This window comes from Stigmatopora nigra, chromosome 9 (assembly GCF_051989575.1).
Source record: "Stigmatopora nigra isolate UIUO_SnigA chromosome 9, RoL_Snig_1.1, whole genome shotgun sequence".
In the NCBI taxonomy this organism is placed as follows: Eukaryota; Metazoa; Chordata; class Actinopteri; order Syngnathiformes; family Syngnathidae; genus Stigmatopora; species Stigmatopora nigra.
The window spans coordinates 5,447,434-5,474,102 of record NC_135516.1 but is presented as its reverse complement, the minus strand read 5'-3'; the positions used below and the strand labels follow the sequence as shown (position 1 = coordinate 5,474,102).

Sequence of the window (26,669 nt, the reverse complement as noted above, 5' to 3'; positions counted from 1 at the left end):
AGGGGTACGACTGTATAGTGGAATTTCTACTTACACATTTACACAGTTCGGAGATTGGTGGCTCGAGTCCTGTGTGGAGTTTGCATGTTCTTGCGTGGATTTTCTCTGGGTACGCTGGTTTCCTCCCACATCCCAAAAACATGCAAGGTAGGCTGGTGTAACATTCTAAATTGCCCATAGCTATGAGCGTGAATGATTGTCTTTCTTGTGCCCTGCAATTGACTGGCCACCAATTGAGGGTGTTACCCACTAAGTGCCCACAGTTGACTGGGACAGGCTCAAGCACCCCCGCGACCCTCATGAGGATAGGCAGTTCAGAAAAAGAATAAATGAAGCAATACCTTTGACTATATTTTGTCTCGCTGTAGACATCCTGATACCAATGGTGAAAAATATACTGTTACAATAATGAGATTTTATACCAGTAAAAGTATTGGAATAAAAATCTAACAAGCAAGAATGGTGTCATTTAAAAAAATACTCACAGAATTCCACATCACAAAAAATAACTACTAAAGTAAATGGGACAAATGTCATTTTTGTGAAGCAATAGGGGATCTCAAAAGTTAAAAAAAATGCAAAAAAAACGGATTCTACTCCTATTTTTTTGGCATCAACAAAGTAGTCATTGAAGTTTGACTATCTCCATTCCCTCAGCTCTACACCTCCACATGACAGCCTCCATTTTTTGACAATCTTCAGTCACCAGGCTTACCTGACATTTTGCCGCATCTCCTGCCCAATTTCGCTGTAAGTAGTGAGGAATCTTTTTTTTTCAAGCTGTGACAGATCACTGGGCTTAGTGGCATACAGCCTTTTTTTGATAAAGCCCCACAGAAAATAAAGTCACAAGGTCTGAGGTCATGGGCGGGGAGACCCTGAAAAATGTCAGCTACTTGTCATGACTATGAAGTATGAGACAGAGAATTTAGTGGGTAAAACAAGCGGGCAATGAATAATTCATTTTTCTGTGTGATTAATTTGTGATAAGTATATATAGTGACTTTTTGGACACATTGTTTTGGAATTGTTCTTAACTTTTCACGACCAAATGCTGTCCCTGTATATTTGTCAAAATTGCACATTGTCTTGACCATTATGTATCTAGCATAATACATCTGCTTATATTTCCATTTCAATTTTTTTTTAGGTTTTTGCTATTCCAGTTTTCTTCAATGCATTTTCATTTTTGTGTACACTTATTTCAAAACACTTGAATTTGTTTTAGTTTTCCTACTACCTTTAGTCATACCAATATTTCAGTCCCACACTACAAATAATTCAATCAAAAACAACAAATAACAATACCAAATATATAATTTTCTCTTCCCCCTGTTTTCAAGATTTGGGCTCAAATTACACTTTTGACACAACTGTGTGAGTGTAAGACTGTTTTTACAATTTATTTGTTTAACAATGTATTACGTGAATGTCATTTTGAGAAATATTCATAATCATCCATGTATTTTCTTAGTCTATTTTTGTATTCATTTAAAATAAATGACTTTTAATCATTTGAAAACTCCTTCCCAAGTAGAAATATTGACAATGCTACACCCTGTTGTCACCGTCTAAGGGAGGACTGCAGTATTGGAAGTTTCATTGTTAGGTTTGCAAGTGGTGAATGGAGTTGGTCCCAAATGCAGGAACTGGGTTTTCATGCATTAACAAAAACTAAAAAATAACCTGGACACAAAACTAAGGGAACAGTAAAGAAAAGGAGTAAAAACATACTTACAGAGGGAAAACAGGAGGATCACAATGAAGCATGGCAACCACAAACAATCCGGCAATGGCTAGACACTGATAGCCGGGTTGACGAGACAATGAGGAACGGCTGGGTGAAAAGAGGATCAACGAATAGGGAAAGACACAAGGGCAACAACAGGTGAAAGCAATAGGAAATCACAAGGAAAATGGAAAGAATTTCTCACACACACACAAAGTCCTATTCTGTGATACATAGGTATTTTGTCATTAATAAATTTTAATAAAGAACATATCTTAGAGTGACTATTATGATACAATTGTACAATCATGTACAAAGTTCTATTGTGGTGAATACAAGTCTGCTGGATGTTCACTTTTTATTTCCACACTAAATACTAAAGGCGGCCCGGTGGGTTCTTTTCTGCATGGGTTTTCTCCGGGTACTCCAGTTTCCTCCCACATTCCAAAGATAATGCATGGTAGGATTATCAGACACTCTAAATTGCCTCTAGGCATGACTGTGAACGTGTATGGTTGTTTGTCTCCTCGTGCCCTGTGATTGGCTGGCCACCAATTCAGGATGTCCCTCGCCTTTGGGCCGAAGTCAACTGAGATAGGCCCCGGCACCCCCCGCGACCATAGTGAGGATAAGGCAGTTTCATTGAAAATTGCTGTTCTTTAGTTCAGTGTTAGATTTGTACTTTTACGTCAACGTTCAGATTGATTAATTTAAATGTACCATATTTTTAAACTGTCTGTAATCAAGCCCACAACTTACAGGACAAGACCTGTCACAAATATGTTCTTAGACGGTGTAACACTGCCCCCTGTTGGATGTGACGAGCTTTGATGGTCTCAACAAATGTACTTTATATTTGGCATTTATGTTGAACCTTTTGACCATATTTTCTTCACTTATCATTTTAGTCTGACCTTCTATTTTCACTAGCTTGTTTTTTTTCTATACAGGACTAATACTATTAGTAACACAGAATAAAAAAACTTGAGTCATGCGTCTTTTTTTTCAAAAAATATATATATTACTTGTTTTGTTTCTTTTTCCATCCAGTAAGTCAGTGACCTACGGATGGTGTCCTTTGTTACACATTAAGTTGAAAGCGGCAGTGTGAAACTTGAATCGATGTAGCACTTATATTTCACATTTACTTTGAAATGTCAGCCTCCATTCTGTCCACACCAAAAAAAGCTTTTTAGTTGTCAGCTCTTTGAAAAAAAAACATACGCAAACAAAACAACACAAACGCTTGGAATAATCAGATGTTTCTTCATAAAACTTGACTGTACTGGACTGTTTAATTCATTTGCTCCAAATGATGGAGATAGATGTCCAATCAAATTGAGCAGGGAGGGCCTGACAGTCAATGATCGCTTTAAGAAGCTCATGTGTTAAATTCACACATCTCTCATCTCATTTTCTGAACTGCTTTATCCTCACTAAGGAATACCCAGAGAAAACCCACACAAGCCTAGGGAGAAAACGCAACATCCAGACAGATAGACCAACCCGGATTTGAACCCAGGTCCCCCACTGTGAGGCCGATAGGCTAACCAATCATCCACCGGCCTACCAGATAGATATTTATATTCCAAAATGTGGATTTAACTAAAAAGTTGGTCATTTTTACATAATGTGAACACTTTAATATTCTAGTAGCGTGAAAAATATGAAGCTATCCATAAGCCTACAATACAAGAGAGCTAGTGGCTAACACTAATTTTTTTTAACACCAAAAAATGAAAAACAAGTCCAACTGACAAGTTCAATTTAACTAAGAATAAAGACGCTTGAAATACTAACTGTTTGGCTGTTTAGCAGATCCAACATGGTGGTCTTCTCACACACTGAAACACAAAAGTAGTCGTAAAATGACAATGAAATTACCCAAATATGGGATGAATAAAGTTATCTGATCTAAAAACAGCGTAAATAATCAGCTAAATAAATATGTGCAAGTGAGTATATTCAGATTTTGTATGTAAGAAGTTGTAATAGGAAATCAATTAATAAAGTCATCATTGTGTGGATGACTTTTACTTTTAAGGTCTCGCTATCATTTTGTTTTCACCTTGAGTTACGCGTTTCCATTTTCCCCCATTTTGTTCTTGACCTTCTTCTTTCCTGCAAAAAAATCAAATGATGCATTATGACAAATTCTGTTTTTGATACCTCAAGCGTTTAACCCAGGGGTTTCCAAAGAGGGAGGAGCTGCAGATGTGACATCAACGGCAACGATATTTGTTGGGCATTATTAGTTTTACTAGTAGTAGTACTAGTAAAGAAAGAGTATGGAAGCGTATCGTATTTATTCCACTATAACGTGCAAAATTTCGTACAAAAAAAAAAATCAAAATTCGGGTGCGCATTATAGACAAAATCTTTGCTTTTATGACCAAATCCCTGGGCAAAATCACTGCATCAGCAGTTATAATGGGAGACGTAAAACCTGCCTTATTCCACTAGGTGGCGATAATATACCCTCTTTTATAAAAGCCAACCCTCTCCAAATAGCCTTCGGCAAGTTTAGAGGGTAAAAAAAAAAAATATATATATATATATATATATTTTTTTTTTTTTTAAATACTATGATGATGAATTAGACTTTAAGATTTAAAATTGTAAATTCCATTTGAGAATTGTGTTCATACTCTTAGAAGTTTGTTTTACCAGGTTTCTGTACCATATGTACTCATTAATACTAACTCATGTGGATGAAACACATGCTTTGTTTTCATTGTAGAGAAATACACTCACTCTTTTTCTTGGAGGTGTAATCGCTGGTAACAAGAGTCTCATCACCATCCTCAGATTCCATCCTTTTGTTCACCTTCTTCAAGGACTTGGTAGCATTCTTGCCATTTTCCACCACCTCTTCAACTTGCTCTTCAAGAGTGGATGCCTTCCTCTTCTTCTTCAGGTCCTTGAAGGTATTGACGTCGTCTTCAACGGCTTCCTCGTCGGGGGCTGGCTTCTTTTTCTTCTTCTTGTTTTTCTTTTTGGTGGTGTCGATGGGAGGCAGGTTTTCTTCCGGGGGCGTGACTTGATGTGTCTTCATCTTCTTCTTCTTTGGTGCCTCTTCCTCCAAGATGGCGTCATCCATACATGGTTCGAAGGGCTCAGGTGGAAGAGTTTGCTCTTCCTCAATGGAGAGCTGCTTCATTCTTTCAGCTCGCTTCTTCCTTTGACGACGTTTTCTGGAGTCTTTGACCTGCACAATGGGGGCATCTTCTGAAGAGAGAGGAAAACAACCAGTGAGATAGGAAATATCAGTGGTACCTCGACTTCTGAACATCTGTACGAAACACTGAGTCACCAAACACACTTGTGGGCATATTTTGTCCAGGGATAGGGCAAAAAAAAAAAATTAAAATAAGTTACCAAATGAGTGCTAAGCCCGTTTCCACATGACCGCCTGATGCACACTTACTTCATTGACTTTAATGAGCTGAACATATAAAATAAATTCATAAACTGCTGCAACATTGGTGCATGAAATGATGAATTAAATTGTGAAATAACTCAATCAAAGTTTTTCATAAAAACTATAATACTAATATTTAAATATAATTAAACTGTTTTACTGACACTTGCAAGAATTTAATTAACTGTATTTAAATGGGAACTTTTAAAAGACACATTTTGCTATTTAAAAAGGAGATAATAAGTTATTTCATTTTTTTCCCCATTTGGTCCTTCATAAATTTCAGACAATATTTGTACTCTGAAGAAAAAACAATGCCCTCTCAAAAATTAAGTGATGCTTTCAAACTTTAAGCTTTAACCCTCACCAACAATAAGGTCATAATGATTTAGAGATATAAACCACACTTGAATCAAAATTTAAATGTTGCTCAGGCATGAATTTCATATTGTTTTAAAGCTGAAGGATATATGTATATATATGTATTCTTTACATTTTTTGTATACATACTAATTTTATCATAAGGTTTTTTTTTTTGTTTATCCAAGTTTTTCCTTCTCAATGTTGTTCAAATATCTTTTGATTGCCCTACCTTCTACTTGTGTTGCTTCTTCCTCGGCCTGTAGCTCTTGGTCTTTACCCTCACTTTCTTTCTCCTTCTTCCTTTTCTTTTGCGTTTTCTTCTCCTCAACGCTTTCCTGCACTTCTTTCCCTTCCTCATCCTCCATTCCATTCTTCTCCTTTCTCTTCTTGGCCTTCTTGTTTTCTGCAGGATGGTCCAACTCGACCTTTGGATCCTGCTCAGGCTCTTCTGTCTTCAATTTCTTTTTCTTTTTCTTTGGAGGCGCCTCTTCATTGTTTTTGCAGACATCAATGTTGAGGGTGATAGCAACGTTCAGGTGATCTCGCTCTTCTGCAGCCATTTTTTCTAAGTGGGAAAAAAAGACACACACCTGCTCTGAAATAGCGGAAAATGACAGAAAAATGTCCACCCGTACTTCAATCCCGTTTAATACCATCAGCGGGAACATCTGGAGCTTCCGTCCTTTGGTCCTCCTGCTCCAACTGTGTTTTGACATATGCGCTCAAGTAAACACCAAGTCTTTAATATTGTTCAGGTTACATCTAAAAAATATATATATATATATATTTATTTTTTTACCTGAATGCTCTCCTCTCGGACTGGCTCGGGCAAGACATCAGAACCTATGCGTGAGGCCCGAGTGAAGGAGAGGAATATTAAAGACTCAATGGGAATGTTTAAGAATGTTGTGCTAATTTACCGTATTTCTCGGACAATAAGCCGCACTTGAGTATAAGTTGCAGCAGCCAAAGAATACACAGAGTATTAATAAAATATATATATATATACAGTACATAGTAAGTCGCACTCACATTGGGGGACCTGTCTTCAAATCCAGGTCGGTCCACCTTTGTGGAGTTTGCATGTCCTCCCCGGGCCTGCGTGGGTTTTCTCCGGGTACACCGGTTTCCTCCCACATTCCAAAAACATGCATGGTAGGCCAATTGTACACTCTAGGTTGTCTCTAGGTATGAGTGTGAGCGTGTATTGTGGTTTGTCTAATTGTCCCCTGCAATTGGCTGTCCATCAATTCAGGGTGTCCCCCATCTCTGTGTAAGTCAGCTGAGATATGCTCCAGCACCCCCGCAACCCTAGCGAGGATGAAGCAGTTAAAAAAATTTGATGAGAGATGGACAAACACAGGATTAAAAAGGCATCTTTTACCATAAGTTTTTCAGGTAAAAAAAAACAGGCTGTTGATGGTCGGCCCAGCAAAACTATTATGAAAAAAATGTGACTTATACTCCAGAAAATACGATATTTTAAGGATGAAATATGATTGTGGACCTCAAACTCCTAACTGCATAAGTATAATTTCATTTCCATTTTACAATGTCTAACTTATAAGAAAAAATATGCAGTGGTTGAGTGTTTGTCTAATGGGGCAAAAAATGCCCAATTTAATTGTCCTGGGTTTGAATCCCAACTGTTGACATTTGACAGTTTTATTTTGAAAAGAATGTTTCTAATTTTTGAGAACTAATTGGTAGTAGCAAACCTGCCTCAGATGCGTAATTTACCTTTACCAGTAAATAATTGGTGGTTTTGAATGTTGTTTCCAATAAAAATCCAGATGGTTCTTATTTGGCCCCGAGGACATGATATCCGGAATGTGGACTCTAACCGCAAACCACATTTCTACTTTCCATCAGTCCATCTTGGATGACCAGAGAAGCCTGCGGCGTGTCTGGGCGTTGTTGATGAATGGATATAGCTTTGCAAAAATAGTTTTAAATTGAAATTGTGGACTCAGCACCGAAGTGTCTTTAATGAAATTGGTTTCCGCAATGTGTTCCCAAGGCCAAGTGGTGATATCCTTGACACATTGATGTCAGACTGTGTTAAAGAATCGCCAGAAGAATGAAAGGTCATAAACATTCAATGATGCTTTACGCCCTTGTCGCTCACATGTAGTAATTTCTCCAGATTCTACAAACCTTTTGATGATATTATTGTTTTGAAAAAAGTTTTTGTTTTTGAAGTTCATAAAAATGTGAAAATCCACGCGCTGAAACTCGTAAGCAGAAGCCACTCTTGCACTCTTGGATTCAGCACTGAAAAAAGGTAGTCATAATAATAGGGGTGACCCTACTTTGCGATTTTTTGATTATTGCTCTCAAAATTAAATTCATGAGAGTTTAATATCTAAGAGAGAGCGAGTTTAATATCTAAGTACTGTTGAAAACAGTAGATATTTAGATATTAAACTCATGAATATAATTTTGAGAGCTGGTTTCAACAGTACTTCGATATTAAACGGTACTTCAATATTAAACAATACTTAGATATTAAACTGTCCCTCTTAGATATAAAACTTTCTCTCATGAATATGTTTTTGAGAGCTGGTTTCAACAGTAAACTCTGTCACCATTTGACCGGCGACCAAAAGGACCGGCGACCAAAAGACCGGGGACCAAAAGACCGGCGACCAAACGTCTGGTCAGGATATTAACTGGGTTATTCGAGGGATTACGGTTAGCAGAGGAAAGAAAATTAATATTTGTTCATTTGCTGCCAGCCCTCCTAGTAGATTTCACAAAAGAACAATGGAAAGAGCCACGTGATTGGACATCCATCATCGTAAGTGGCACTGAAAGCATCCAATTACTGACTCTCGCGTGTCTTTGGCTCTTTATGACTTGATCTTCTCGTATGTGTGCGAGTCTGAAAATTGCCAGGCTGGAATTAATCAGTCATACCTGCAGAAGGCGGGACGTCAGCTTCTGCCACTTCCTTGTTGGGAGGAAACGTTTCTTGTTCTGTCAAGCAAATACTGCTAACTTGCACTTCGTCTTCTGAGCTATCATTGGCTGTCTCCTCCACTTTGGGCGTGGCCTCTGTCTGATTGACGTCGTTCTCCGACGACACTTCACTTGTGAGGGCCGCGTCATCCGTGACCATTTCAGGCTGTCGCGGGAAAAGGACGACAAACATCAGTTAACGCTCTCTGCTCTGTTATAATCACTGACTTTCTGCTGAAAATACACACTAGAATACGGCGCCGTAACTTTGGCGCTAGCCGCCATGGGACAAATGAGGGTGATAACGCCGACACAAAGGGGATGATTGGCAATAAAAACGGAGTTGACAAATGAAGCGTTGCGCATCAACGACATTATCACGGCGGCTGGACCGCAGCTATGCGTGTGCAACCAAACGGAACTTCCTACTTTAAGGCCGGCCCGCTTCCGCCTGATGAAGCCATAGTTATTTGAGCATTTGTGTACACTCTGCACTTTTGGATCAGGGAATGAACAGGAACTCGGGATGTACTTTGTAATCTGTGATTGGTAGAATAAATGAAAAGTTTCTGTAGTGGGATTTTGGATCGCAATATCATTATTCGAACCTGTTATAGGAATTCATTTACCGCCAATGAGGGCAAAATATCCGTGAATCGTTGTCATATTTTGACTGCCATTATTTACCTGTTGTTCTTCAGATTGAGTTTCGTGGCAGCCATTTTCGCCATGTCCGTTGGTGCCTTCTGCTTCAGGGGCTAAAAAAAACAAAAACATTTTTTTTTTTTACAAATAAAATGGTCTAATTGACTGTAAACAAAGAAAAAAAAGTCACATACCACACTTAACTTGCTCATCCGCATTGTTGTTTGCCTCAGGGCTTTGGCCATCACATTCATCAGGTTCAACTCCATCCAAACATTTGGCAGGCTGGCTTAGGGAGCACAATCTACTCACACAAAACAAAAACTTCATTTGTTGCCTCGTCCCCACCCCAAGCTATTTTCTTAGCTTAATGAAAACTTTTCTTACTTCAACCATCCTTTGTAGATGTCTTGTAGATTCAAGCTCATGTTTGGGATCTCTATCTACATAAGAACACAATGGCATTATATTAATACCATTATATATTGTCAGACATATCATATTTGATATGTAATTTTCAGCATTACATTCATCCATCATGCATATTGCTTGTCCTCACGAGGGTTGCGGGGGGTGCCGGAGCCTATCCCGGCCAACCATAAGCAGTGGGCGGGGGACACCCTGAATTGGTTGCCAGCCAATCACAGTGGTCAATGAAACAGACACCCACTCACGTTTGCAATCACACCACCACCGTGTGGGAATTGAACCCAGACTCACCGTAGCAAAGTTAGGCAGAAGATACACTGAATGGCCAAATGTAATGTATTGATTACAGTAATGTTTTATTTATATGAATTGATGCTAAACGTGGCCGATTTTAGAACCAGGAAGTGGCAACAGGACCGCTATTAAGTAAAAAAAATGACATCAATAACAAACTTGCAAAGAATTTTGGGAAATTACTTTAGTGCCTCAAAAAAGTATTTTCATATATTTTATTTGAATCTTTTTTTGCTTTCCACCTGAATAACGCCCACGAGGCTAAATTTAAATTATTTACATAACGGGGCAATGTTATAACAGCATATATCAACAACAAACAACTGCGCAATTTTGTAACACAAAATATTTGGAGATTTGATTATATAAGCAATGTTGGCAGTAGCTGGAATGAGACTCCAGGGGGCTTGTGGTGACCCGCACACACCTCTACCCGTACATCATGTTCTATTCCTTCTAAAAAAAAATAATAATAATAATAATAAATAAAGGCTCAGTAAGTTCACGTTGACACTTAAAATTCACGTTTATTTTTGCTGTCTTCTTCAGCAATAGACAAACGGGGAGAAGCAGTCATGCAAAGCAGATATTAAAAAATGATTGGCATTTTTTATAAAGATATTTAGATTTTAATACCTTGCTAACATGTTCCTCCAGAACGTCTGCAGCAGCTTGCAAGCCTTTTGTCTTCAAATGTTTGGAAATGAGGAAGAGAAGCGACGCATCTTCGTTGCACGACATGGCGAACGCCAAATCTAATATGAAATGTTAATAGGACTGCAGCGCTTCACTTTGGATTGGAACACGCTTTATTGCACTTCCCAAGGTGTATCATGGGAGTTGTAGTCTTCCGAGGCACAAATGAATCCGGGAATAAAATAGAGACGCTATCTCAAGCCTTTGTTATACAAAATTTCATAGTAATATAAGATTTATATATATATATATATATATATATATATATATATATATATATATATATATATATATATATATATATATATATATATATATATATATATATATATATATATATATATATATATATATATATATATATATATATATATATATATATATATATATATATATATATATATATATATATATATATATATATATATATATATATATATATATATATATATATATATATATATATATATATATATATATATATATATATATATATATATATATATATATATATATATATATATATATATATATATATATATATATATATATATATATATATATATATATATATATATATATATATATATATATATATATTTTCCACCGACTATTATGAAGTCAGATTTTTTTCATTATTATTATTTGGATTATTATTTGATTTATTGAGGAGTTCATGTGTCATGTAAACAATTTAGCTTGCCAGCCTGTCTTATTGTGATTTTTTAAGTTTATTGTTTATTTGTGATGATAAACAATACGGAAAATGAATGAATGAATACTTTCATGTAAATGTATTTACAAAAAATATATACACCTTTCTAACCATCTAACAAAAATAATGTTTGCTTTTTGTATGTTTGAAAGGAATGCTGCAGAACTCAAGTTGGTTTTGAAAGTACATTTGGTTTTAATTAGAATAGAATTCTTTATCATTGCAAGAACGAATGATGCATTATTTATCTGTATCTATCTATCTATCTATCTATCTATCTATCTATCTATTTATTATAATATAATGTCTGGTCAAAGTTGTGAATCAGACCATAAAAGAGTACGTGAGACTTGAAAGGCGTGAAAAAGTTTGGAGCGTCATTTTCGACTCAAATTTCCACCCTAAGAAAAAAAACATAGACATCAACGGCGGATGTGGTCTGGTTTATTTTTCAAAATAAAATCAAACTGTTCGCTGTGGGTTTGTTAGCGCGAACGCAAGGATGGTGCAACAAAAATAATAAGATCAATATTTAATAGCAAATACAGTAAATGTGTTGTGCATCAGACTTAATATGCGACCGTTGACTAATACCTGTGCTAACTTGAAGCTAATTGCTAACCGCCCTAGCTATCACTGAGAGCAACTAAAAAGTGTAATAAAAAATAACAATTTCACTATAATTCGTGCTTTAGCAATATTTACGTTGATATTTTCAATTGAAAATTACTTCCAGGAACTCTTGTTTTTTTGGCTCAAACCGGATGTCTTGTGCAACGACTACGTGGACACTTGACGAGTGTGTGTATTTTTCCCCTTTAGGAGATTTTTTTCTTCCAGTGGGAGTGTGAAGAAAGCTCTTTTAGAAACTTGCAGACATGCGGCGGCGTCCGAGCCCAACAACAAGATCAAGAATGAATTAAATCAGAGTCAACCCACATCGAGGTAATGTTTCTACAATAACTGACACATTCTTTATTGATTGATGGATTGATTGACAGCTGCCAAGGTCCCACCCATACCAGACCAATGGTGTGTGTGATTTTTCTATTTTTTTTCTTTTCTTTTTAACTCATTGAATACCACCACTAACTGTGATAGGCGTCTAATCCACTAAAACTGTGAGGGAAAATGCTTTAATGCCATTGACGGCAGTAGACGTCCATTTCACTTGCAGTGATTCAGTTCAAGTGGATTGGTCTTGTGTTTACGTCAATGCGAGTCAATGTATTATACAGTCATGCCTCTACTTACAAATGCCCCTCGGTACCAAATTTTCAGGTTACGATTTTGTTATATGCAAATGAGTGACTGGAGATACGAAAACGATCCAAGTTATGAAATCTTCCAAAGAGTAAATGCATTTCCTTATCTGTTATTTTATTTTGAAAATATTATTGCGGATGCATTGATTTTCACACACACAAACACACACACACACACACACACATGGGGCACACGTAAAAGTCTAAAACAGCTTTGGGTAAACTATGGCCCGCGGGCCGCATCCGGCCCTCTAGGCTTTTTAATCCGGCCCGCCAGATTTTTTTCCCTCCCCAAAATGGCGCCGTCACGCGGAAGCCAGTGGCAGTAGCTCTGTCTACTTTTATTTGTTTTTCTTGTTTTACAGCCCCTCTATCTTTTTTAAATTACATTTTAATATTTGTTAATACATCCCTTTTTACTTTACTTTGTACTTTATACTTTTTACTTTAATGATGAGTGATGAGTTTGGTAATACTTTAGTCCTTTTTCTGTTTATGTTTCATGTGTACTGTTAACGGATGCAGTTTTTTATATGTATCGTATCTTGTGTTGACCCGGCCCATCCGTCAAATTTTTATAGTTAATGTGGCCCCCGGGCCAAAAAGTTTGCCCACCCCTAGTCTAAAATGTAGTACTACGAAGTGGACGGCTTTCGGCCATGGTAGAATGGGCTCTTACCGCCATCTGGTGGTATCATATCTCCCATTATAACTTCCGGAGAGGGCACATTTTCATATGCTTTATTTATTTAAAGACATTAATAAATCATTTTCTTATAATTTTCTTTATTTTTTGTGTTTCCTCACATCTTTCATCCTAAATTGTGACACTTTGACCAATTTAAAAGGTTTTAGTTGGTAGTGATGTGAGGACAGTGTAACAAATTAGAGAATTTGCATATAAATTACACCTTTAATTACGAAATTTTCAAGTTACGAAAAAAGTTCTGGAACCAATTCATTTTGTAAGTAAAGCTACGACTGTAAGTTTTTTCCATGGTAGCATGGAAGAATTTTAGAGCCAGTGCACCCATGATTAAGACCAGTCGCCGAAAGCAACAAAGACATCCAAATCTCATGAGATCACATTTTTTTCCCTAAAGCCAGATGAAAAAAAAAGACTCATTAAAAGGGCATTTTTTGTACACGGATTTGAACATTTCAACATGCTTCATTGACATATTGAACAGGTTAAAAGATTCCTATGAAAGCATGAATATCAAACATTACTCGTTGAAATGCTTGGCCTCAAGGAAGTGGCATGGGAGGAAGAATGTGATTTATGAATCCACATCTGAGGGAGAGTCAAAAAGATTTTTGACAAATATGGTAATGATTAAGAAAGCATTTAGAGACTAGTTGACTTCAAATTGCCCAAATCATTGCAGTTTAATTCTTCTAATAGTGCTAAATGAAGAGAAAATGGTGATCTTTTGTTTGCAAACATCTGCTTTTACTTTGGCAAACTGTGATGTTCAATTGACTAACAGATCTTTTAAACCTAATATTAGGGGATTAAAGTTATAATATGTTGAGAATCAAGTCATATGTTGTAAAACAAGAATAAAAGATGGAATATTATGAGAATAAAGTCATGCGTTGTAATTTTAAGAAGAAAAATATGTATAACATTACAGGGAAGTAATTACTTTGTAACATTTGTTCTAAAGAGAAAAAGTCTTTAAATAACTACATATGTAAAATTAAGAGCAATAAATTGTAATTTTACATAACATTACATAATGTTTCAAGATTACAGCTGTAGTATTACGATATTTTACTTGTTGTATTACGTATTTTTATACAAAGTGCTTCGTTCTTAGCGTACCGCTGAAAAATGTTTTTGTTCTACTGAAGAAAAGCCAGAAATTTCACAAGTATTTTTTGCTTTTGGCTGTTTTTTTACAAAACATTTTTTTCTGAATAAAAACTACATTTTTCTCCCCTTAAAATTCTACTCCTATTTGCGCAAATGCAATGTTTCACTTTTCCATCATTCTCTGCTTTCATACAAAAGTCAAATATTTACTAACAAAAAAAATATCTTTGCCAGTGTGGTAAGATGCGGGCAGCGGCCGCCACAACGCTTTTCCTGACTCTTTGTTTCGTCCGACCCGACCGACACGACGGGAACGATGTCTCCGACGGCGATTTCAAGAATGATAAAGCGGCGACAACTAAGGGCCGAAAGAAGCAACCTCACATCATCTTTATCCTCATCGATGATCAGGTGGGCATATATCAGCAGTCTAGTGCTGCTAGAGAAAATGAAACAATTCAAAAAGGATTGCTCATGGAGAGCAAAGTTAACTGGATCTTTTCCACTTGAAAACAATAAAAAATGTCATATTTTTCTGTTCTAGGGCTTCAACGACATCGGCTACCACAACCCGAGTATCAAGACGCCTACATTGGACAAGTTGGCGGCTGAGGGCGTCAAGCTGGAGAACTACTACGTACAGCCCATCTGCACGCCATCGCGGAGCCAGCTCCTCACCGGCAGGTACCACCGGCGCTTGGCTGGCACCCCACCGACACCGTCCCACCCGGTTGACGTGGTCTTTTTCCAGGTACCAGATCCACACGGGGTTGCAGCACTCCATCATCCGGCCCAGCCAGCCCAGTTGCCTTCCGCCACACATGGACACACTTCCACAAAGGCTGCGACAAGCCGGTTACGCCACGCACATGGTGGGGAAGTGGCATCTCGGATTCTACACGTGAGTAACGCATACTCCCCCACCATTGGCCGCTGTGGACGGCGTTAGACTGCCAATTGTATTTTGTCTCCAGGAAGGAGTGCCTGCCCACCAGAAAAGGATTTGACTCCTTCTTCGGATCCTTGACGGGGAGTGTCGACTACTACAGGTGTCTGCTTTTTTCAACTTCTCAATACTTTTGTGGCCATTTCTTGACCAATTGCTCAAAAAGTATTACAGTAATCCCTCAAATATTGCAGTTAATGTAGACCAGACATGGCCGTGATAATTGAAAAATCGCTAAGTAGTGTTAGCTTATTATAACTAACTTCTTAAGTCCTAGTAGCAAGAGTGGCTTCTGCTTACGAGTTTCAGCATGGATTTTCCAATTTTATGAACCTTAAAAAAATTAATTAAGGTAACGTAGTAAGCATAATCGACCGGAGAAGGTCGATCAGGTTTTTTTTATTTTATACCGTAGTGACACAGCTGTGGTTGCGGAACAATATCGCGACATTAGTCATTTAGTGAAGTCAACCAGCCAAGCATGAATTTTGCGACACAGACGGGGCGCAGACACTTACAGAATCCTCCCTGTCAACAACCTCCGGTCAAATATTAGCAGAAAAAAACACAAAAAAGTGAATTCTCAATAAGTAAAGTCACGATAATCGAGGGAAGACTGTATCTAATTCTTCCTCTGCCCAAAATGCAACCTTTGAGCAAGTTTTATGACGGTACAATATAAGTTAGAAAAAGACAGGTTCTGGTGAATCTAGTGAATTCAGATACGATAATAATGTTCAATTTTTTTCAACTTATTTTTCATCATTTAGCCACCTGAATTTGCACGTCACATTTTACTGTTAAAGTCCAAATTTACATTGAAATACTTACAGTAATACAATACTAAATGTTGGTTCTAAACAAGCTTGTACAATATAAAAGAAAGTAAAAAACAAAAGTCATTAAAAAAACAAAAAATATATGTTGCTTTACTTATCATTACGACTGAAAGTTAAGGTTTTCAATGTGCTATTTGCAACCAAAACAAAACAGACGCCAAATAAACATCTCAGCAACTCTTATATAATAACAGAAATCATTCAATAAACACACACACTTTCTTCCAGATCTACAAAACCGTTGACAAGATAAAAATTTCCACAGCATTTTTTTAAGGCCAAAAATAGTCTTTTTTTTGTAATGGTCACATCAGTGATGTAATATGAAATGTCTGTGTGTCACTCGTACTGCGTACAGTTACGGCTCATGCGACGGTCCTGGCGTGTGCGGCTACGACCTCCACGCCAATGAGAGTGTAGCCTGGGGTCACCAAGGAAAATACTCCACCACTCTATTCACGCAGCAAGCGCGCAAAATCATCCAGAATCATGATCCCTCCCAGCGACCAATCTTCCTGCTTCTCTCCTTGCAGGTAACAACAAAAACATGAGCAATGCTCAAAAAAACTTCATATCTAACTCTTTTCTTTTATATTATTTTATTTTAGACTACAAAGTTCACCCAGAATATTCTTTTTCTCCCCCACAACTATACCTCCAAAATATATTTTTATTCTTTAATTCATTTTATGTACCGCTTAGCTTCTTAAGGGTTGCGGGGGGTGCTGGAGCATATCCCAAGCCTGGGCACTAGGTTGGGGATACCCTGAATTGGTGGCCAACCAATCATAGGGCTCAAAGAGACGGACAAACATTGATGCTTGGGGCAATTTAGAGTGAAAAATAATCAATAAATTAATGAATAAATATAATAATAAATAAGTTACATAAAAGTTACATAAAGTTACATAATATTGCTCTGTGAACCTATAAAACTGTTCTTTATGCTGTGTATATATATATATATGTTTCTGCCGAGAATTGGATTGTGCCCATTTTAATAATAACAGTGATAAAAACAATAGAATAATAATGAAGATAAATACACAAAAATGATGAAAATAAATACACACAAATAATTAAAATAAATACACAAAATAATGAAAATAAATACACAAAAATAATGAAAATACATGCATAAAAATAATGAAAATAAATACACAAAAATAATGAAAATAAATACTCAAAATAATTAAAATAAATACACACAAATAATGAAAATAAATAAACAATAATAATTAAAATAAAAACACACAAATAATGAACATAAATACATACAAAATAATAGTCTTTTGAAATAGCTACTTCTTTTCTCAAATTTCAATGCCAAAAAAATTATTTCAAAACCTTATCTGAAATGATTTTACAGTCACTTTTGTTTAAAAAAATGCGGTTTTTATTATATAGACATAATACTTAAATGGCAACTATCTTCAATAAACAAATATTCAAATAATATTTTTGAAAAAAACCTACCTTACTTTAACATTACACTTTTTTTAAAACACGATTTATTAAATCAAAGCACCTTTATCTGCACGTAATGAAAATATATTACAAATGACTTTAATTTTGAATCCCCTCCCACAAAATTTGGCCCATTTTAACTGACAATATTACAACTCAAACATATTTAAATGCTCGTAAGTGTCCAAAATAAAGCTGTAAATATTTTTTTTAAACATTCTATGACTACCTTTATCCACAAACAGAAAAAACGTCTCATTATTCTCACATAAGTTGTCTGTTTTTCACTTTTTAAAAAAACTTTGACATAAATTGCAGACATCATAGGTTTTCTATCAAACAAAAATAACTGAACAATAATAACCCCATAAGTTAACGTGTTCTCCTTAACTAAATTCAAGATTTGAAATCAAAAATGCAGCTTTGAGCAGATGACTATCCATCATTTTTGCGTAGGCGGTGCATACACCACTCCAGCCGCCTAAGTCATACATCTACCCGTATCGCGACATGGGCGACGTGGCACGCAGGAGGTTCGCCGCCATGGTGTCGACGGTGGACGAGGCGGTGCGCAACGTCACGTACGCCCTACGCAAGGCTGGCTTTTACCGCAACAGCGTCATCGTCTACTCCACCGACAACGGAGCGCAACCCTTTACCGGGGGGAGCAACTGGCCACTCAGAGGTCGAAAGGTAATGCCGACTCCCCCCCAGCCAACACAAAAGACAACTTAATACTACTCTACTCAACTGTACTCTCCTCTACTTCAATTATTTAATTTGGAAATAAGTACAGTAATACCTCAACACTTTGTGTATTCACCACAACATAGTTTGGATCTGCCATATATATATGATAAAGTATACAGTGTATAGTGTAGGAGCAATAATACAAACAAATACGAATTTCTAAGGTCTGAAAGCTCTAGATTGCTCTATAAAACTGTTCTTTTTGTTGTGTATATATATGTTTCTGCCGAGAATTGGATTGTGTCTTCAGTTAATGATCGTTGTCAACTGCAGGGCACATACTGGGAAGGGGGGGTCCGCGGCGTGGCCTTCGTGCACAGCCCGTTGCTGCGACGCAGGAGGCGCGTGTCTAAAGCACTCATTCACATCACCGACTGGTTCCCGACCTTGCTGGCGCTGGCCGGAGGAAACGTAAGCCAGGTAGTGGCACGCTTAAAAAAAGAGAACATCACATTTAGAACTAACATTGCACCCGTATCTTTGTTGTTGTTGTTGCCTCCCGTTACTGCTCAATTTGCTTTTGGTTCGTGGCTTAATACACAAAATGGGCACTTTACTAATTACACAAATTGCTAGCCTATTGTTTCTCATTTTCCTTCTTTCTAACAAAGCTAATGTCTTTCTACATGCTCATATTAATTTGTTTATAAAATCCTGGCAAGAATTAACATTAAACTCAAACATTTTTCCACCATTTAAACTACAGGCCTATTTATTTAAAAGATGATTTAAATGAACACATTCAACAATATTTAGGTGAATATTTTGCTTTATATTCCATTTTATTTTATTGCTATACTAGTATCGGCAGGGGTGTAACACTAAAAATAACCTTTTTTATTTCACAGTTTTATATATATGTATATATATATATATATATATATATATATATATATATATATATATATATATATATATATATATATATATATATATATATATATATATATATATATATATATATATATATATATATATATATATATATATATATATATATATATATATATATATATATATATATATATATATATATATACATATATACACACATATATATATATACACATATACACATATATATATATACACATATATACACATATATATATATACAAATATATACACATATATGTACACATATATACATATATATATTTAATATACACATATATGTACACATATACATATATATAATATACACATATATATATACACATATATGTACACATATATACATATATATAATATTCACATATATATACACATATATGTACACATATATACATATATATAATATACACATATATATATACACATATATGTACACATATAAACATATATATAATATACACATATATATATACACATATATGTACACATATATGCTGAGTGGAATTTTTGGAAAAATGTATGTTTGTTTTTGTGGGGCAGAGCCAATGTCTGGACGGCTTTGACGTTTGGGGCGCCATCAGCGAAGGCCAGGAATCGCCTCGTCACGAAATCCTTCACAACATCGACCCCCTGCACAAAGCCCCCGAGCCCGCACGTGCCCGGCAAGTGCCAGAAAGTAGGACCTCCGGTCCAATTCAAATTTTTTTCACCCCCAAGTGAAGTTTGGTCAACATGTCAGTTCTGTTTTGACAGGCAACTCAGTCTTCAAGAAACCGAAGAAAACAAAAAGAAAAAAGAAGCAACTGAAGCCACGACCAAAGCAAAAGTCAGCTTTCAAAAGCTCAAAGAAGTTGAACTCCTATCTCAAAGCGCGTCTGAAACGGCCCAAAGCCAGAAGGACGGCGGTCCCTGAGGACAACTTGTCCTTGACCCCCGCAAAGCTTCGTTCGCAACTCAAGTCTAAACCCTCGGTTGCCAACGCAGCTGATTCTCTCTCCCCGGCGGGCGAGACGCCCGTGTGGGACACATCCATCCAAGCGGCCATCAGAGTCGGGGACTGGAAACTGCTCACTGGGGACCCCGGACATGGAGAGTGGGTCCCCCTGCAGGTAATCTTACTTGAGTGATGTTTACCGCACGTAGTTATGGGCGCAGGCTCAATTCCCACTAGTGGCGGTATGATTGGGAGTGCGGATGGTCGTTTGTCTCTTTCTGTGTGACCTACATTTGACTGGTGACCAGTCTAGTGTGTAGTCTGCCTTTCGCTCAAAAGTGCAATTTAGAGTGTCCAATCAGCCTACCATGCATGTTTTTTTTAAAGTGGGAGGAAACTGGAATACCCAAAGAAAACCCAACCAGGCCCGGGGTTAACACGGAAACTCCAAACAGGTGGAATATGTATATGTGTATGTGTATGTGGATGTGTATGTGTATGTGTATGTGTATGTGTATGTATATGTATATGTATATGTATATGTGGATGTGGATGTGTATGTTTATGTGTATGTGTGTGTGTATGTATGTGTATGTGTATGTATATGTGTATGTGTATGTGTATGTGTATGTGTATGTGTATGTGTATGTGTATGTGTATATGTATATGTATATGTATATGTATAGGTATATGTATATGCATATGCATATGCATATGCATATGTATATATACACTTTTTTGTAAAAATGTATATTAAGATACATATTCCATTTTCTTCTTCGAAAAACATTTTTGGTGGTGTGGAGATAAAAAATGCCCATTTTCATTCTTTACATTTTTATTCCCTCGCCAAGTAATCAGCCGTTTTTGTGACTCAGGTCTTGCCAACGTTGTCGGGCCGATGGTGGAATCTGGAGCGAGCGTTCCCGTCGCTGCAGCACGGACCGATCACAGAGGCGACCAAAAGCGTGTGGTTGTTCAACATCAGCGCCGACCCGTACGAGCGGCACGACCTCTCCCGGACACGCCCCGACGTGGTCCGCCAGCTTCTCACCCGACTGGGGCATTATAACCGCACCGCCGTGCCAGTCTTCTTCCCGCCCGACGACCCACGCGCCCATCCCGACCGGCACGGCGGCGCCTGGGTGCCCTGGATGGACCGGGACCAAGAGACTATTTACAAGAAGAAGGTTTATCCGGGTAAGAAGAAGAAAAAGAACAGCAAATGCCGATTGTGCAAGCTGAAGGCGTTCTTTCTGAAACTCAACACGGGCATCATGTCCAGTCGTATTACAGATTCGTCCGAATGACAACAACACGCGCATCATCTGCAACGACGCCAGATCTTTCTCTTAAGAATCTCACTTTCACTACCGACATTTTCCCATAGGGGGATAAAACTTTGGAAAATGTGACTTGATTGACAAAAATGTCTGTTTTGGGTGAAAATACAGTGAAAATGCACTGATTTCACATGATCTTTGCTGTAAAATTATTTTATTAAAAAATATTTCTTGGGGGGTGGATGGTGTTCCTACAAGGTCATTGGTTTTGTTCGTGACCGGACGTTTGGTCGCCGGTCTTTTGGTCACCGGTCAAATGTACTACTTAGATATTAAATAGTACTTAAATATTAAATTTCTCTTTTAGATATTAAACTCTCTCGCATGAATATAATTTTGAGAGCTGGTTTCAACAGTAAACTCACCATTTGACCAGCAACCAAAAGCATACCTGGCAACCTCTGCCCTTATAACTGCCCTTATAAATGATTATGATTCCCCCCTACAAGCCCCCCAAAAAACCAAGACCACACAACTCCCGACTATTCTTCGCCATCTTCTCAACACAGACGGATTGGGAGGACAAACCACCTCTTAAGAGCGCGGTAAGGAACTCACCATCTTTTCTACTTTCAATGTGACGGGACAATATGGGCGTGGTTACGCCGCAACGTGACGTGAAAATATGGGCGTGGTTACGCCTATTGTCGACGTGACGGAGTTAATTAAGTGCATGTGAGGTAACATTTCCTTTTGGAACGCTTTTCCCACACACGCCGACGAGGTAAGATGTCGAGCAATTCACTGGCCTAAATGCGTTTTTATCACGCGATCGGGAGATTATTCAGCAATTATTTGAGCCCAAAACGCCAACAAATCTCTTAGTTTAATGCCAGGTTTAATACACCGTCGACAATTTAAGTATGGGCTTCTTTTCTCGACCGGTTTTGTGCCAAATGTGTCTAGTCAGCATTAGTGTTGGCGTCACCATTTGACTTAAAACGTATGTTCTCCGTTTTCTCTCCATGATCTAGTCGTGTAGCAAGACTTTAAATTTAATCAAACAATGCAAGACATCAACCGACAGTTTCTTGGGTAAGTGTTCACTCTAGGTCTAGAATGACATCCAGGGGCACGACTTAGTTCCTGTTGTTTTGTATGTAATCGTTTTCATTCTGAGTGCTAAACACCCGTTCCCGATTTGTAATTTTTATGTTTTTCCAAAAAACATCAAGTATACAAAATTTAAGCCAGCTTCCTCCTAGCTCGCTGGTGTCAAAGGTGCGGTCCGCGGGCCAAATCTGGCCCATCGTGTCATTTTGTGCGGCCCGAGAAAGTAAATCATGAGTGCTGCCTTTCTGTTAGGATCACATTTAAATGAAGATTAAACATGTATATGATATTACCTCATCTTCCCCCTTTTTAAATCAATAATTGTATTGTTTGATCCATTTTTTACTTTTTGTGTTTTTAAGTTAAAAAAAAGCATATAAAATCTAAAAATAAATTAATTTTAAAAATTGTTTTCCACTTTCCCCAAAATATTTTGTTTCATTTTGAAATGAAAAACAAATTATCACAAGATATTTTCCCTCATGAAGAAAAAAAAGGCTCAAACATTTATTTTAGATCTATAAAAAAACCTGAATATTTAGGGCTTTTGATGCAGTTTTTTTAATCCAATTTAAATAGAAAAAAATATCTAAATAGTACAGCTCACGTGAAATCAAGTTGAGCTTATTGCGGCCTGCGAACCAACCCGAGTTTGACACCCTTGTCCTAGCTGTATATTTAATCGCCTTGTCTGTAAAAGGGGAAACAGCACTCACTAACTTATTTTCATTCTTTATCTTGATGGTTTATTAAAATTCTTGTAAGATTTCTCTATGCTGTAATTGGTTGGCAACCCCCAAATGCCTTGGTTAAATCAAGTTTTCACTGTTTAGCATCAAGATAAAACTACTTCCCATTAAAAAATAAAATAAAACTAAGCCGACCTGTTGAATCTCCAGGCTGTATATATGCTAACTTGTGCTTTTTTTTCTCTGTTCAGCACCAAGATGCAGCTTTCTGTGTGCCTAGATCACTCTAGAGGTTACAGAAGGGGAGACTGGGACTGATCAAGGTAAAATTTAGCCCCACAAAAAAAGTTGAATCTCCCTTCAGTCTGTATATATTCTAACTTTTGCTATTTTTCTTGCACACAACAGGCCTGAGGTATCTTGGTTGCCCACTTGAAGATGTCTCTCTTGCATCATATGTTGTCTCTGTATTTCTGAAAATCCAAATTAAATAAAAGCCTAAATCCTGATGACATTTCACTGGCCGTTCATTTTCAGAGCTTTTTGACTAAATCTTTAAGGTAAGAAGGTTGTCATTTAATTTTGGAGCAAGAATTCTAAGTGTTTTTTTTTCCTTCTAATTATATTAGTGTTAATCCCCCCCAGTTTTTTTTCTTCTAAATTTTATTTTCAAGTATTTATCCCCCCTGCATTTTCAAATTTTATTTTCTAAGTATTTATCCCCCCTTCTTTTTTCAATTTTTTTTCTTCATGTTCCCACTTTTTTCAATTTTATCATGTTTATCCCCCTGCTTTTTGTCCTAATTGTTTATCCCCCCTGCTTTTTGTCAATTTTTATTCTAAATATTTGTCCCCCTGCTTTTTGTCAATTTTTATTCTAAAAGTTTATCCCCCCTGCTTTTTGTTAATTTTTATCCTAAGTGTTTATCTCCCTGCTTTTTGTCAATTTTTATTCTAAAAGTTTATCCTCCCTGCTTTTTGTTAATTTTTATCCTAAGTGTTTATCTCCCTGCTTTTTGTCAATTTTTATTCTAAGTGTTCATCCCCCCTGCATTTTCTAATTTTATTTTATAAGTATTTATCACCCTTTTTTTAAAGACTTATTTTCTAAATTTGTCCCCCCTTTTTGTCAATTTTTTTTCTAAGTATTTATCCCCCCTGCTTGTTAACATTTTATTTTTTAAGTATTATGCTGTTTTTTGTTAAACTACAAATGTTTACTTGTAAATAAATTTTTTGAACTTTGATTGTGACTTGCATTTTTTGATAAAGACATACACATGTATACATTTAAAAGCTTTTATTTTGAAAAACACAAGTAAAATGAAGTAATTCCTCTAGTCACCAGCAGGAAATCTGGAAAAACAGGAAATCAGCTTTTATTTTGAAAAAGTTTGTAGATAGGTTCCCGCTGGTGTTACAGCATCGTAAAAAATCGAATCTTCTCCACCCCCTGGTGGAATTCAGGAAAACTGAAAAAAAAGGGGGGGTTAGTACATTTAGTTAAAAAAGCAATGAGAAGGGCTCACCTTTTATTTTGAAAAACTTCATAGATTGGTTCCCGTTGGTGCTCCAGCATCGTAAAAAATCGAATCTTCTCCACCCCCTGGTGGAATTCTGGAAACCAAAAAAGGGGGTCAGTACCCAGAGTTAAATAAAGAAGAAATGAGAAGGGCTCACCTTTTATTTTGAAAAACTTCATAGACTGGTTCTCCTGAGCCTATCTGTTCATACGCAGAAACCAGGTCCCCTCTGGTGGATTCTGAAAAACAAAAGAGTCAGTACACAGAGTTAAATAAAAAAAAAAACATTGGGAAGGGCTCACCTTTTATTTTGAAAAAGTTAATAGATTGGTTTCCGCTGGGGGTCTCTGAGGCTATCTGGTGGATTCTGAAAAATAAAAAAAACATTGGGAAGAGCTCACCTTTTATTTTGAAAAACATTCACAAAGTCTTGGCTTTTATTTAAAAAAAAACTCAGATATGCTCAGGCAGAACAAATCTACGAGTTTTTTTTTTCAAAATAAAAGGTAAGACCTTGGAAATATTTTTTGTTTTTCAGAATTCCACCCAAGGGGGACCAGGTTTCATGCCTATGTCAAGATTGGCTCCACCAACTCAACATAGACAGGAAACCTGCTCCCCTTGGCTGGAATTCTGAAAAACAAAAAAAAATAGTCTGTACTCAGATTGGGGTACCCAAGTCACATAGGAAGGAAACCAAAAACGGAGTGAAAACAATAGATTAAAGTACAGACTAGCGCCAAATGTCAAAATTTGAGAAAACTACCTCCTACATTTAGCTTTTTTCTTTAAAACACCAAAAGGCAAAAAAGACGTCTGCTGTAGAGACTGAAAATATATCCGTATCTTGATCATGTGGTGGGAAATTTGAAAACACTGGACAGGGGCCTACAAAGTTAAAATAAATCCTACTTCTTTCTTAAGTTTTCAGTCAATTATTTCAAATCCATTCATTCTTACAAAGAGCTTCTGTTTTTCTCATTATGTTTAAATGAGTCAAAAATGACACCTGCACTATTGTTAAATAAATGTTTTGAAATTAAAAAGGTTAAGGGGCTGAAATTTTATCATTTATGTTCAGTTCCACGACATGGCAGATTGGTTTTTTTAAGTTCAGAATAATGTGAAAAGTCACATAAAACTCACAAGCGGGAGCTACTCCACTTGCCACTACAGTATTTTTATTCATTTACTTCAATAGGGATGAGCCCCCTTTACAGTTTATCATTTATCAAAGCCATGTCTGGTCTACATTACCCGCGATAGTCGAGGGATTACTGTTTATTCATTACACATCCACTAATGACATTTGTGTGGTTGACTTATCCACAGTTTTTTTTTGGTATTTAAAAAAAATTGAATGCATCATGATGAAGATCGAGCCAATTGCGCAAAGCACTGAACGCTGGCGTTTAAATATTACACGAAGAGAGAAAATCGCAACTATTTAAAAATGACTCACTTTGTTATGGCGTCGACAAGTTGCTCCTTTCTGGTCGTTTTGGCCACATTCTTGATGTTTCCCAGCAGTCTGTGCTCGTTGAGGATCTGAAAAACACAATAGAATGATTTCTTTTTAAACAAGGAGCGATCGGTAACGCAATGTAGCCAATGTGTTTGCAAACATTTTGCTGTCTGCATACAAATGGGGCTACATCGCGTCACTAATCACTCTTGAGACGAGAGCTGGGGGTTCGAAATCCCCAAATGACAACGTACAAAATGTGCAGCATCGTTCTGTGAGAAGTTTGGCAGGATTTCGGCGGCAAATCGTCACTTTTGAGCTGCTCTGCAGTGCACGCACGCACACCCGTCCTTCTTCCGGGGTCATCAGGCTTTTTTGGCGTCTGACGTCGGCTATTTGAACTCTGGCCTCGGCCACGCCTATTAAAAA

General features: G+C 37.0%; 3 protein-coding genes and 1 long non-coding RNA gene across 13 annotated transcripts; 2 read left to right on the top strand and 2 right to left on the bottom strand.

The window, feature by feature from the left end:
• Positions 1-1,946: 1,946 nt before the first annotated feature.
• Positions 1,947-10,646, bottom strand: LOC144201900 (uncharacterized). 2 transcript variants are annotated; one of them, XM_077724730.1, is made up of 11 exons: positions 10,479-10,646; positions 9,507-9,562; positions 9,314-9,423; positions 9,162-9,232; positions 8,433-8,640; positions 6,313-6,356; positions 6,167-6,215; positions 5,743-6,078; positions 4,484-4,957; positions 3,798-3,850; positions 1,947-3,573 (listed from the first exon to the last, which is right to left on the bottom strand). In XM_077724730.1, exons 1-10 carry the CDS (start codon positions 10,581-10,583, stop codon positions 3,804-3,806), a joined length of 1,500 nt encoding a protein of 499 aa, XP_077580856.1. In that variant the 5' UTR covers positions 10,584-10,646; the 3' UTR covers positions 1,947-3,573; positions 3,798-3,803. The 2 variants fall into 2 exon arrangements, with proteins under 2 accessions (XP_077580856.1, XP_077580857.1); XM_077724731.1 differs by lacking the exons at positions 6,167-6,215; positions 6,313-6,356.
• Positions 10,647-12,048: 1,402 nt separating this feature from the next.
• On the top strand, positions 12,049-21,635 carry LOC144201562 (arylsulfatase I-like). 2 transcript variants are annotated; one of them, XM_077724293.1, is made up of 11 exons: positions 12,049-12,198; positions 14,572-14,748; positions 14,882-15,021; positions 15,089-15,238; positions 15,312-15,386; positions 16,481-16,655; positions 18,046-18,282; positions 18,613-18,759; positions 19,774-19,909; positions 19,987-20,342; positions 21,046-21,635. In XM_077724293.1, exons 2-11 carry the CDS (start codon positions 14,581-14,583, stop codon positions 21,475-21,477), a joined length of 2,016 nt encoding a protein of 671 aa, XP_077580419.1. In that variant the 5' UTR covers positions 12,049-12,198; positions 14,572-14,580; the 3' UTR covers positions 21,478-21,635. The 2 variants fall into 2 exon arrangements, with proteins under 2 accessions (XP_077580419.1, XP_077580420.1); XM_077724294.1 differs by lacking the exon at positions 18,046-18,282.
• A 553-nt stretch (positions 21,636-22,188) lies between these two features.
• On the top strand, positions 22,189-23,766 carry LOC144202033 (uncharacterized). 2 transcript variants are annotated; one of them, XR_013327444.1, is made up of 4 exons: positions 22,189-22,234; positions 22,485-22,545; positions 23,504-23,575; positions 23,661-23,766. It is a non-coding gene; the product is annotated as an uncharacterized LOC144202033 (long non-coding RNA). The 2 variants fall into 2 exon arrangements; XR_013327443.1 differs by lacking the exon at positions 22,189-22,234 and having other exon boundaries at positions 22,253-22,545.
• Positions 23,767-24,537: 771 nt separating this feature from the next.
• On the bottom strand, positions 24,538-26,653 carry LOC144201903 (uncharacterized). 7 transcript variants are annotated; one of them, XR_013327416.1, is made up of 5 exons: positions 26,495-26,653; positions 26,238-26,323; positions 24,933-25,014; positions 24,782-24,869; positions 24,538-24,724 (listed from the first exon to the last, which is right to left on the bottom strand). XR_013327416.1 is itself a non-coding variant. In XM_077724734.1 (4 exons), the coding sequence occupies exons 1-4, from the start codon at positions 26,604-26,606 to the stop codon at positions 24,594-24,596; spliced, it is 417 nt and encodes a 138-aa protein (XP_077580860.1). In that variant the 5' UTR covers positions 26,607-26,653; the 3' UTR covers positions 24,538-24,593. The 7 variants fall into 7 exon arrangements, 2 of the variants coding, with proteins under 2 accessions (XP_077580860.1, XP_077580861.1); XR_013327418.1 differs by having other exon boundaries at positions 24,782-24,858; XR_013327420.1 differs by having other exon boundaries at positions 24,538-24,705; positions 24,782-24,858.
• Between the last annotated feature and the right edge of the window lie 16 nt (positions 26,654-26,669).

Bases quoted from the DNA above. Each gene is read 5' to 3' on its own strand.
- LOC144201903 (XM_077724734.1), bottom strand. From the start codon at position 26,606: ATGACCCCGGAAGAAGGACGGGTGTGCGTGCGTGCACTGCAGAGCAGC. The intron at 26,324-26,494 runs GTACGTTGTCAT...TGTGTTTTTCAG, and splicing joins AGAACGATGCTGCACATTTT to ATCCTCAACGAGCACAGACT. The intron at 24,870-26,237 runs GTGAGTCATTTT...TTTGGTTTCCAG, and splicing joins CTTGTCGACGCCATAACAAA to AATTCCACCAGGGGGTGGAG.
- LOC144201562 (XM_077724293.1), top strand. From the start codon at position 14,581: ATGCGGGCAGCGGCCGCCACAACGCTTTTCCTGACTCTTTGTTTCGTC. The intron at 15,239-15,311 runs GTGAGTAACGCA...TTTTGTCTCCAG, and splicing joins TGGCATCTCGGATTCTACAC to GAAGGAGTGCCTGCCCACCA. The intron at 15,387-16,480 runs GTGTCTGCTTTT...TACTGCGTACAG, and splicing joins GGGAGTGTCGACTACTACAG to TTACGGCTCATGCGACGGTC.
- LOC144201900 (XM_077724730.1), bottom strand. From the start codon at position 10,583: ATGTCGTGCAACGAAGATGCGTCGCTTCTCTTCCTCATTTCCAAACAT. The intron at 9,233-9,313 runs GTATGTGACTTT...TGTTTTTTTTAG, and splicing joins GGATGAGCAAGTTAAGTGTG to CCCCTGAAGCAGAAGGCACC. The intron at 4,958-5,742 runs GTAGGGCAATCA...CTCTCTCTTCAG, and splicing joins AGAAGCAACACAAGTAGAAG to AAGATGCCCCCATTGTGCAG.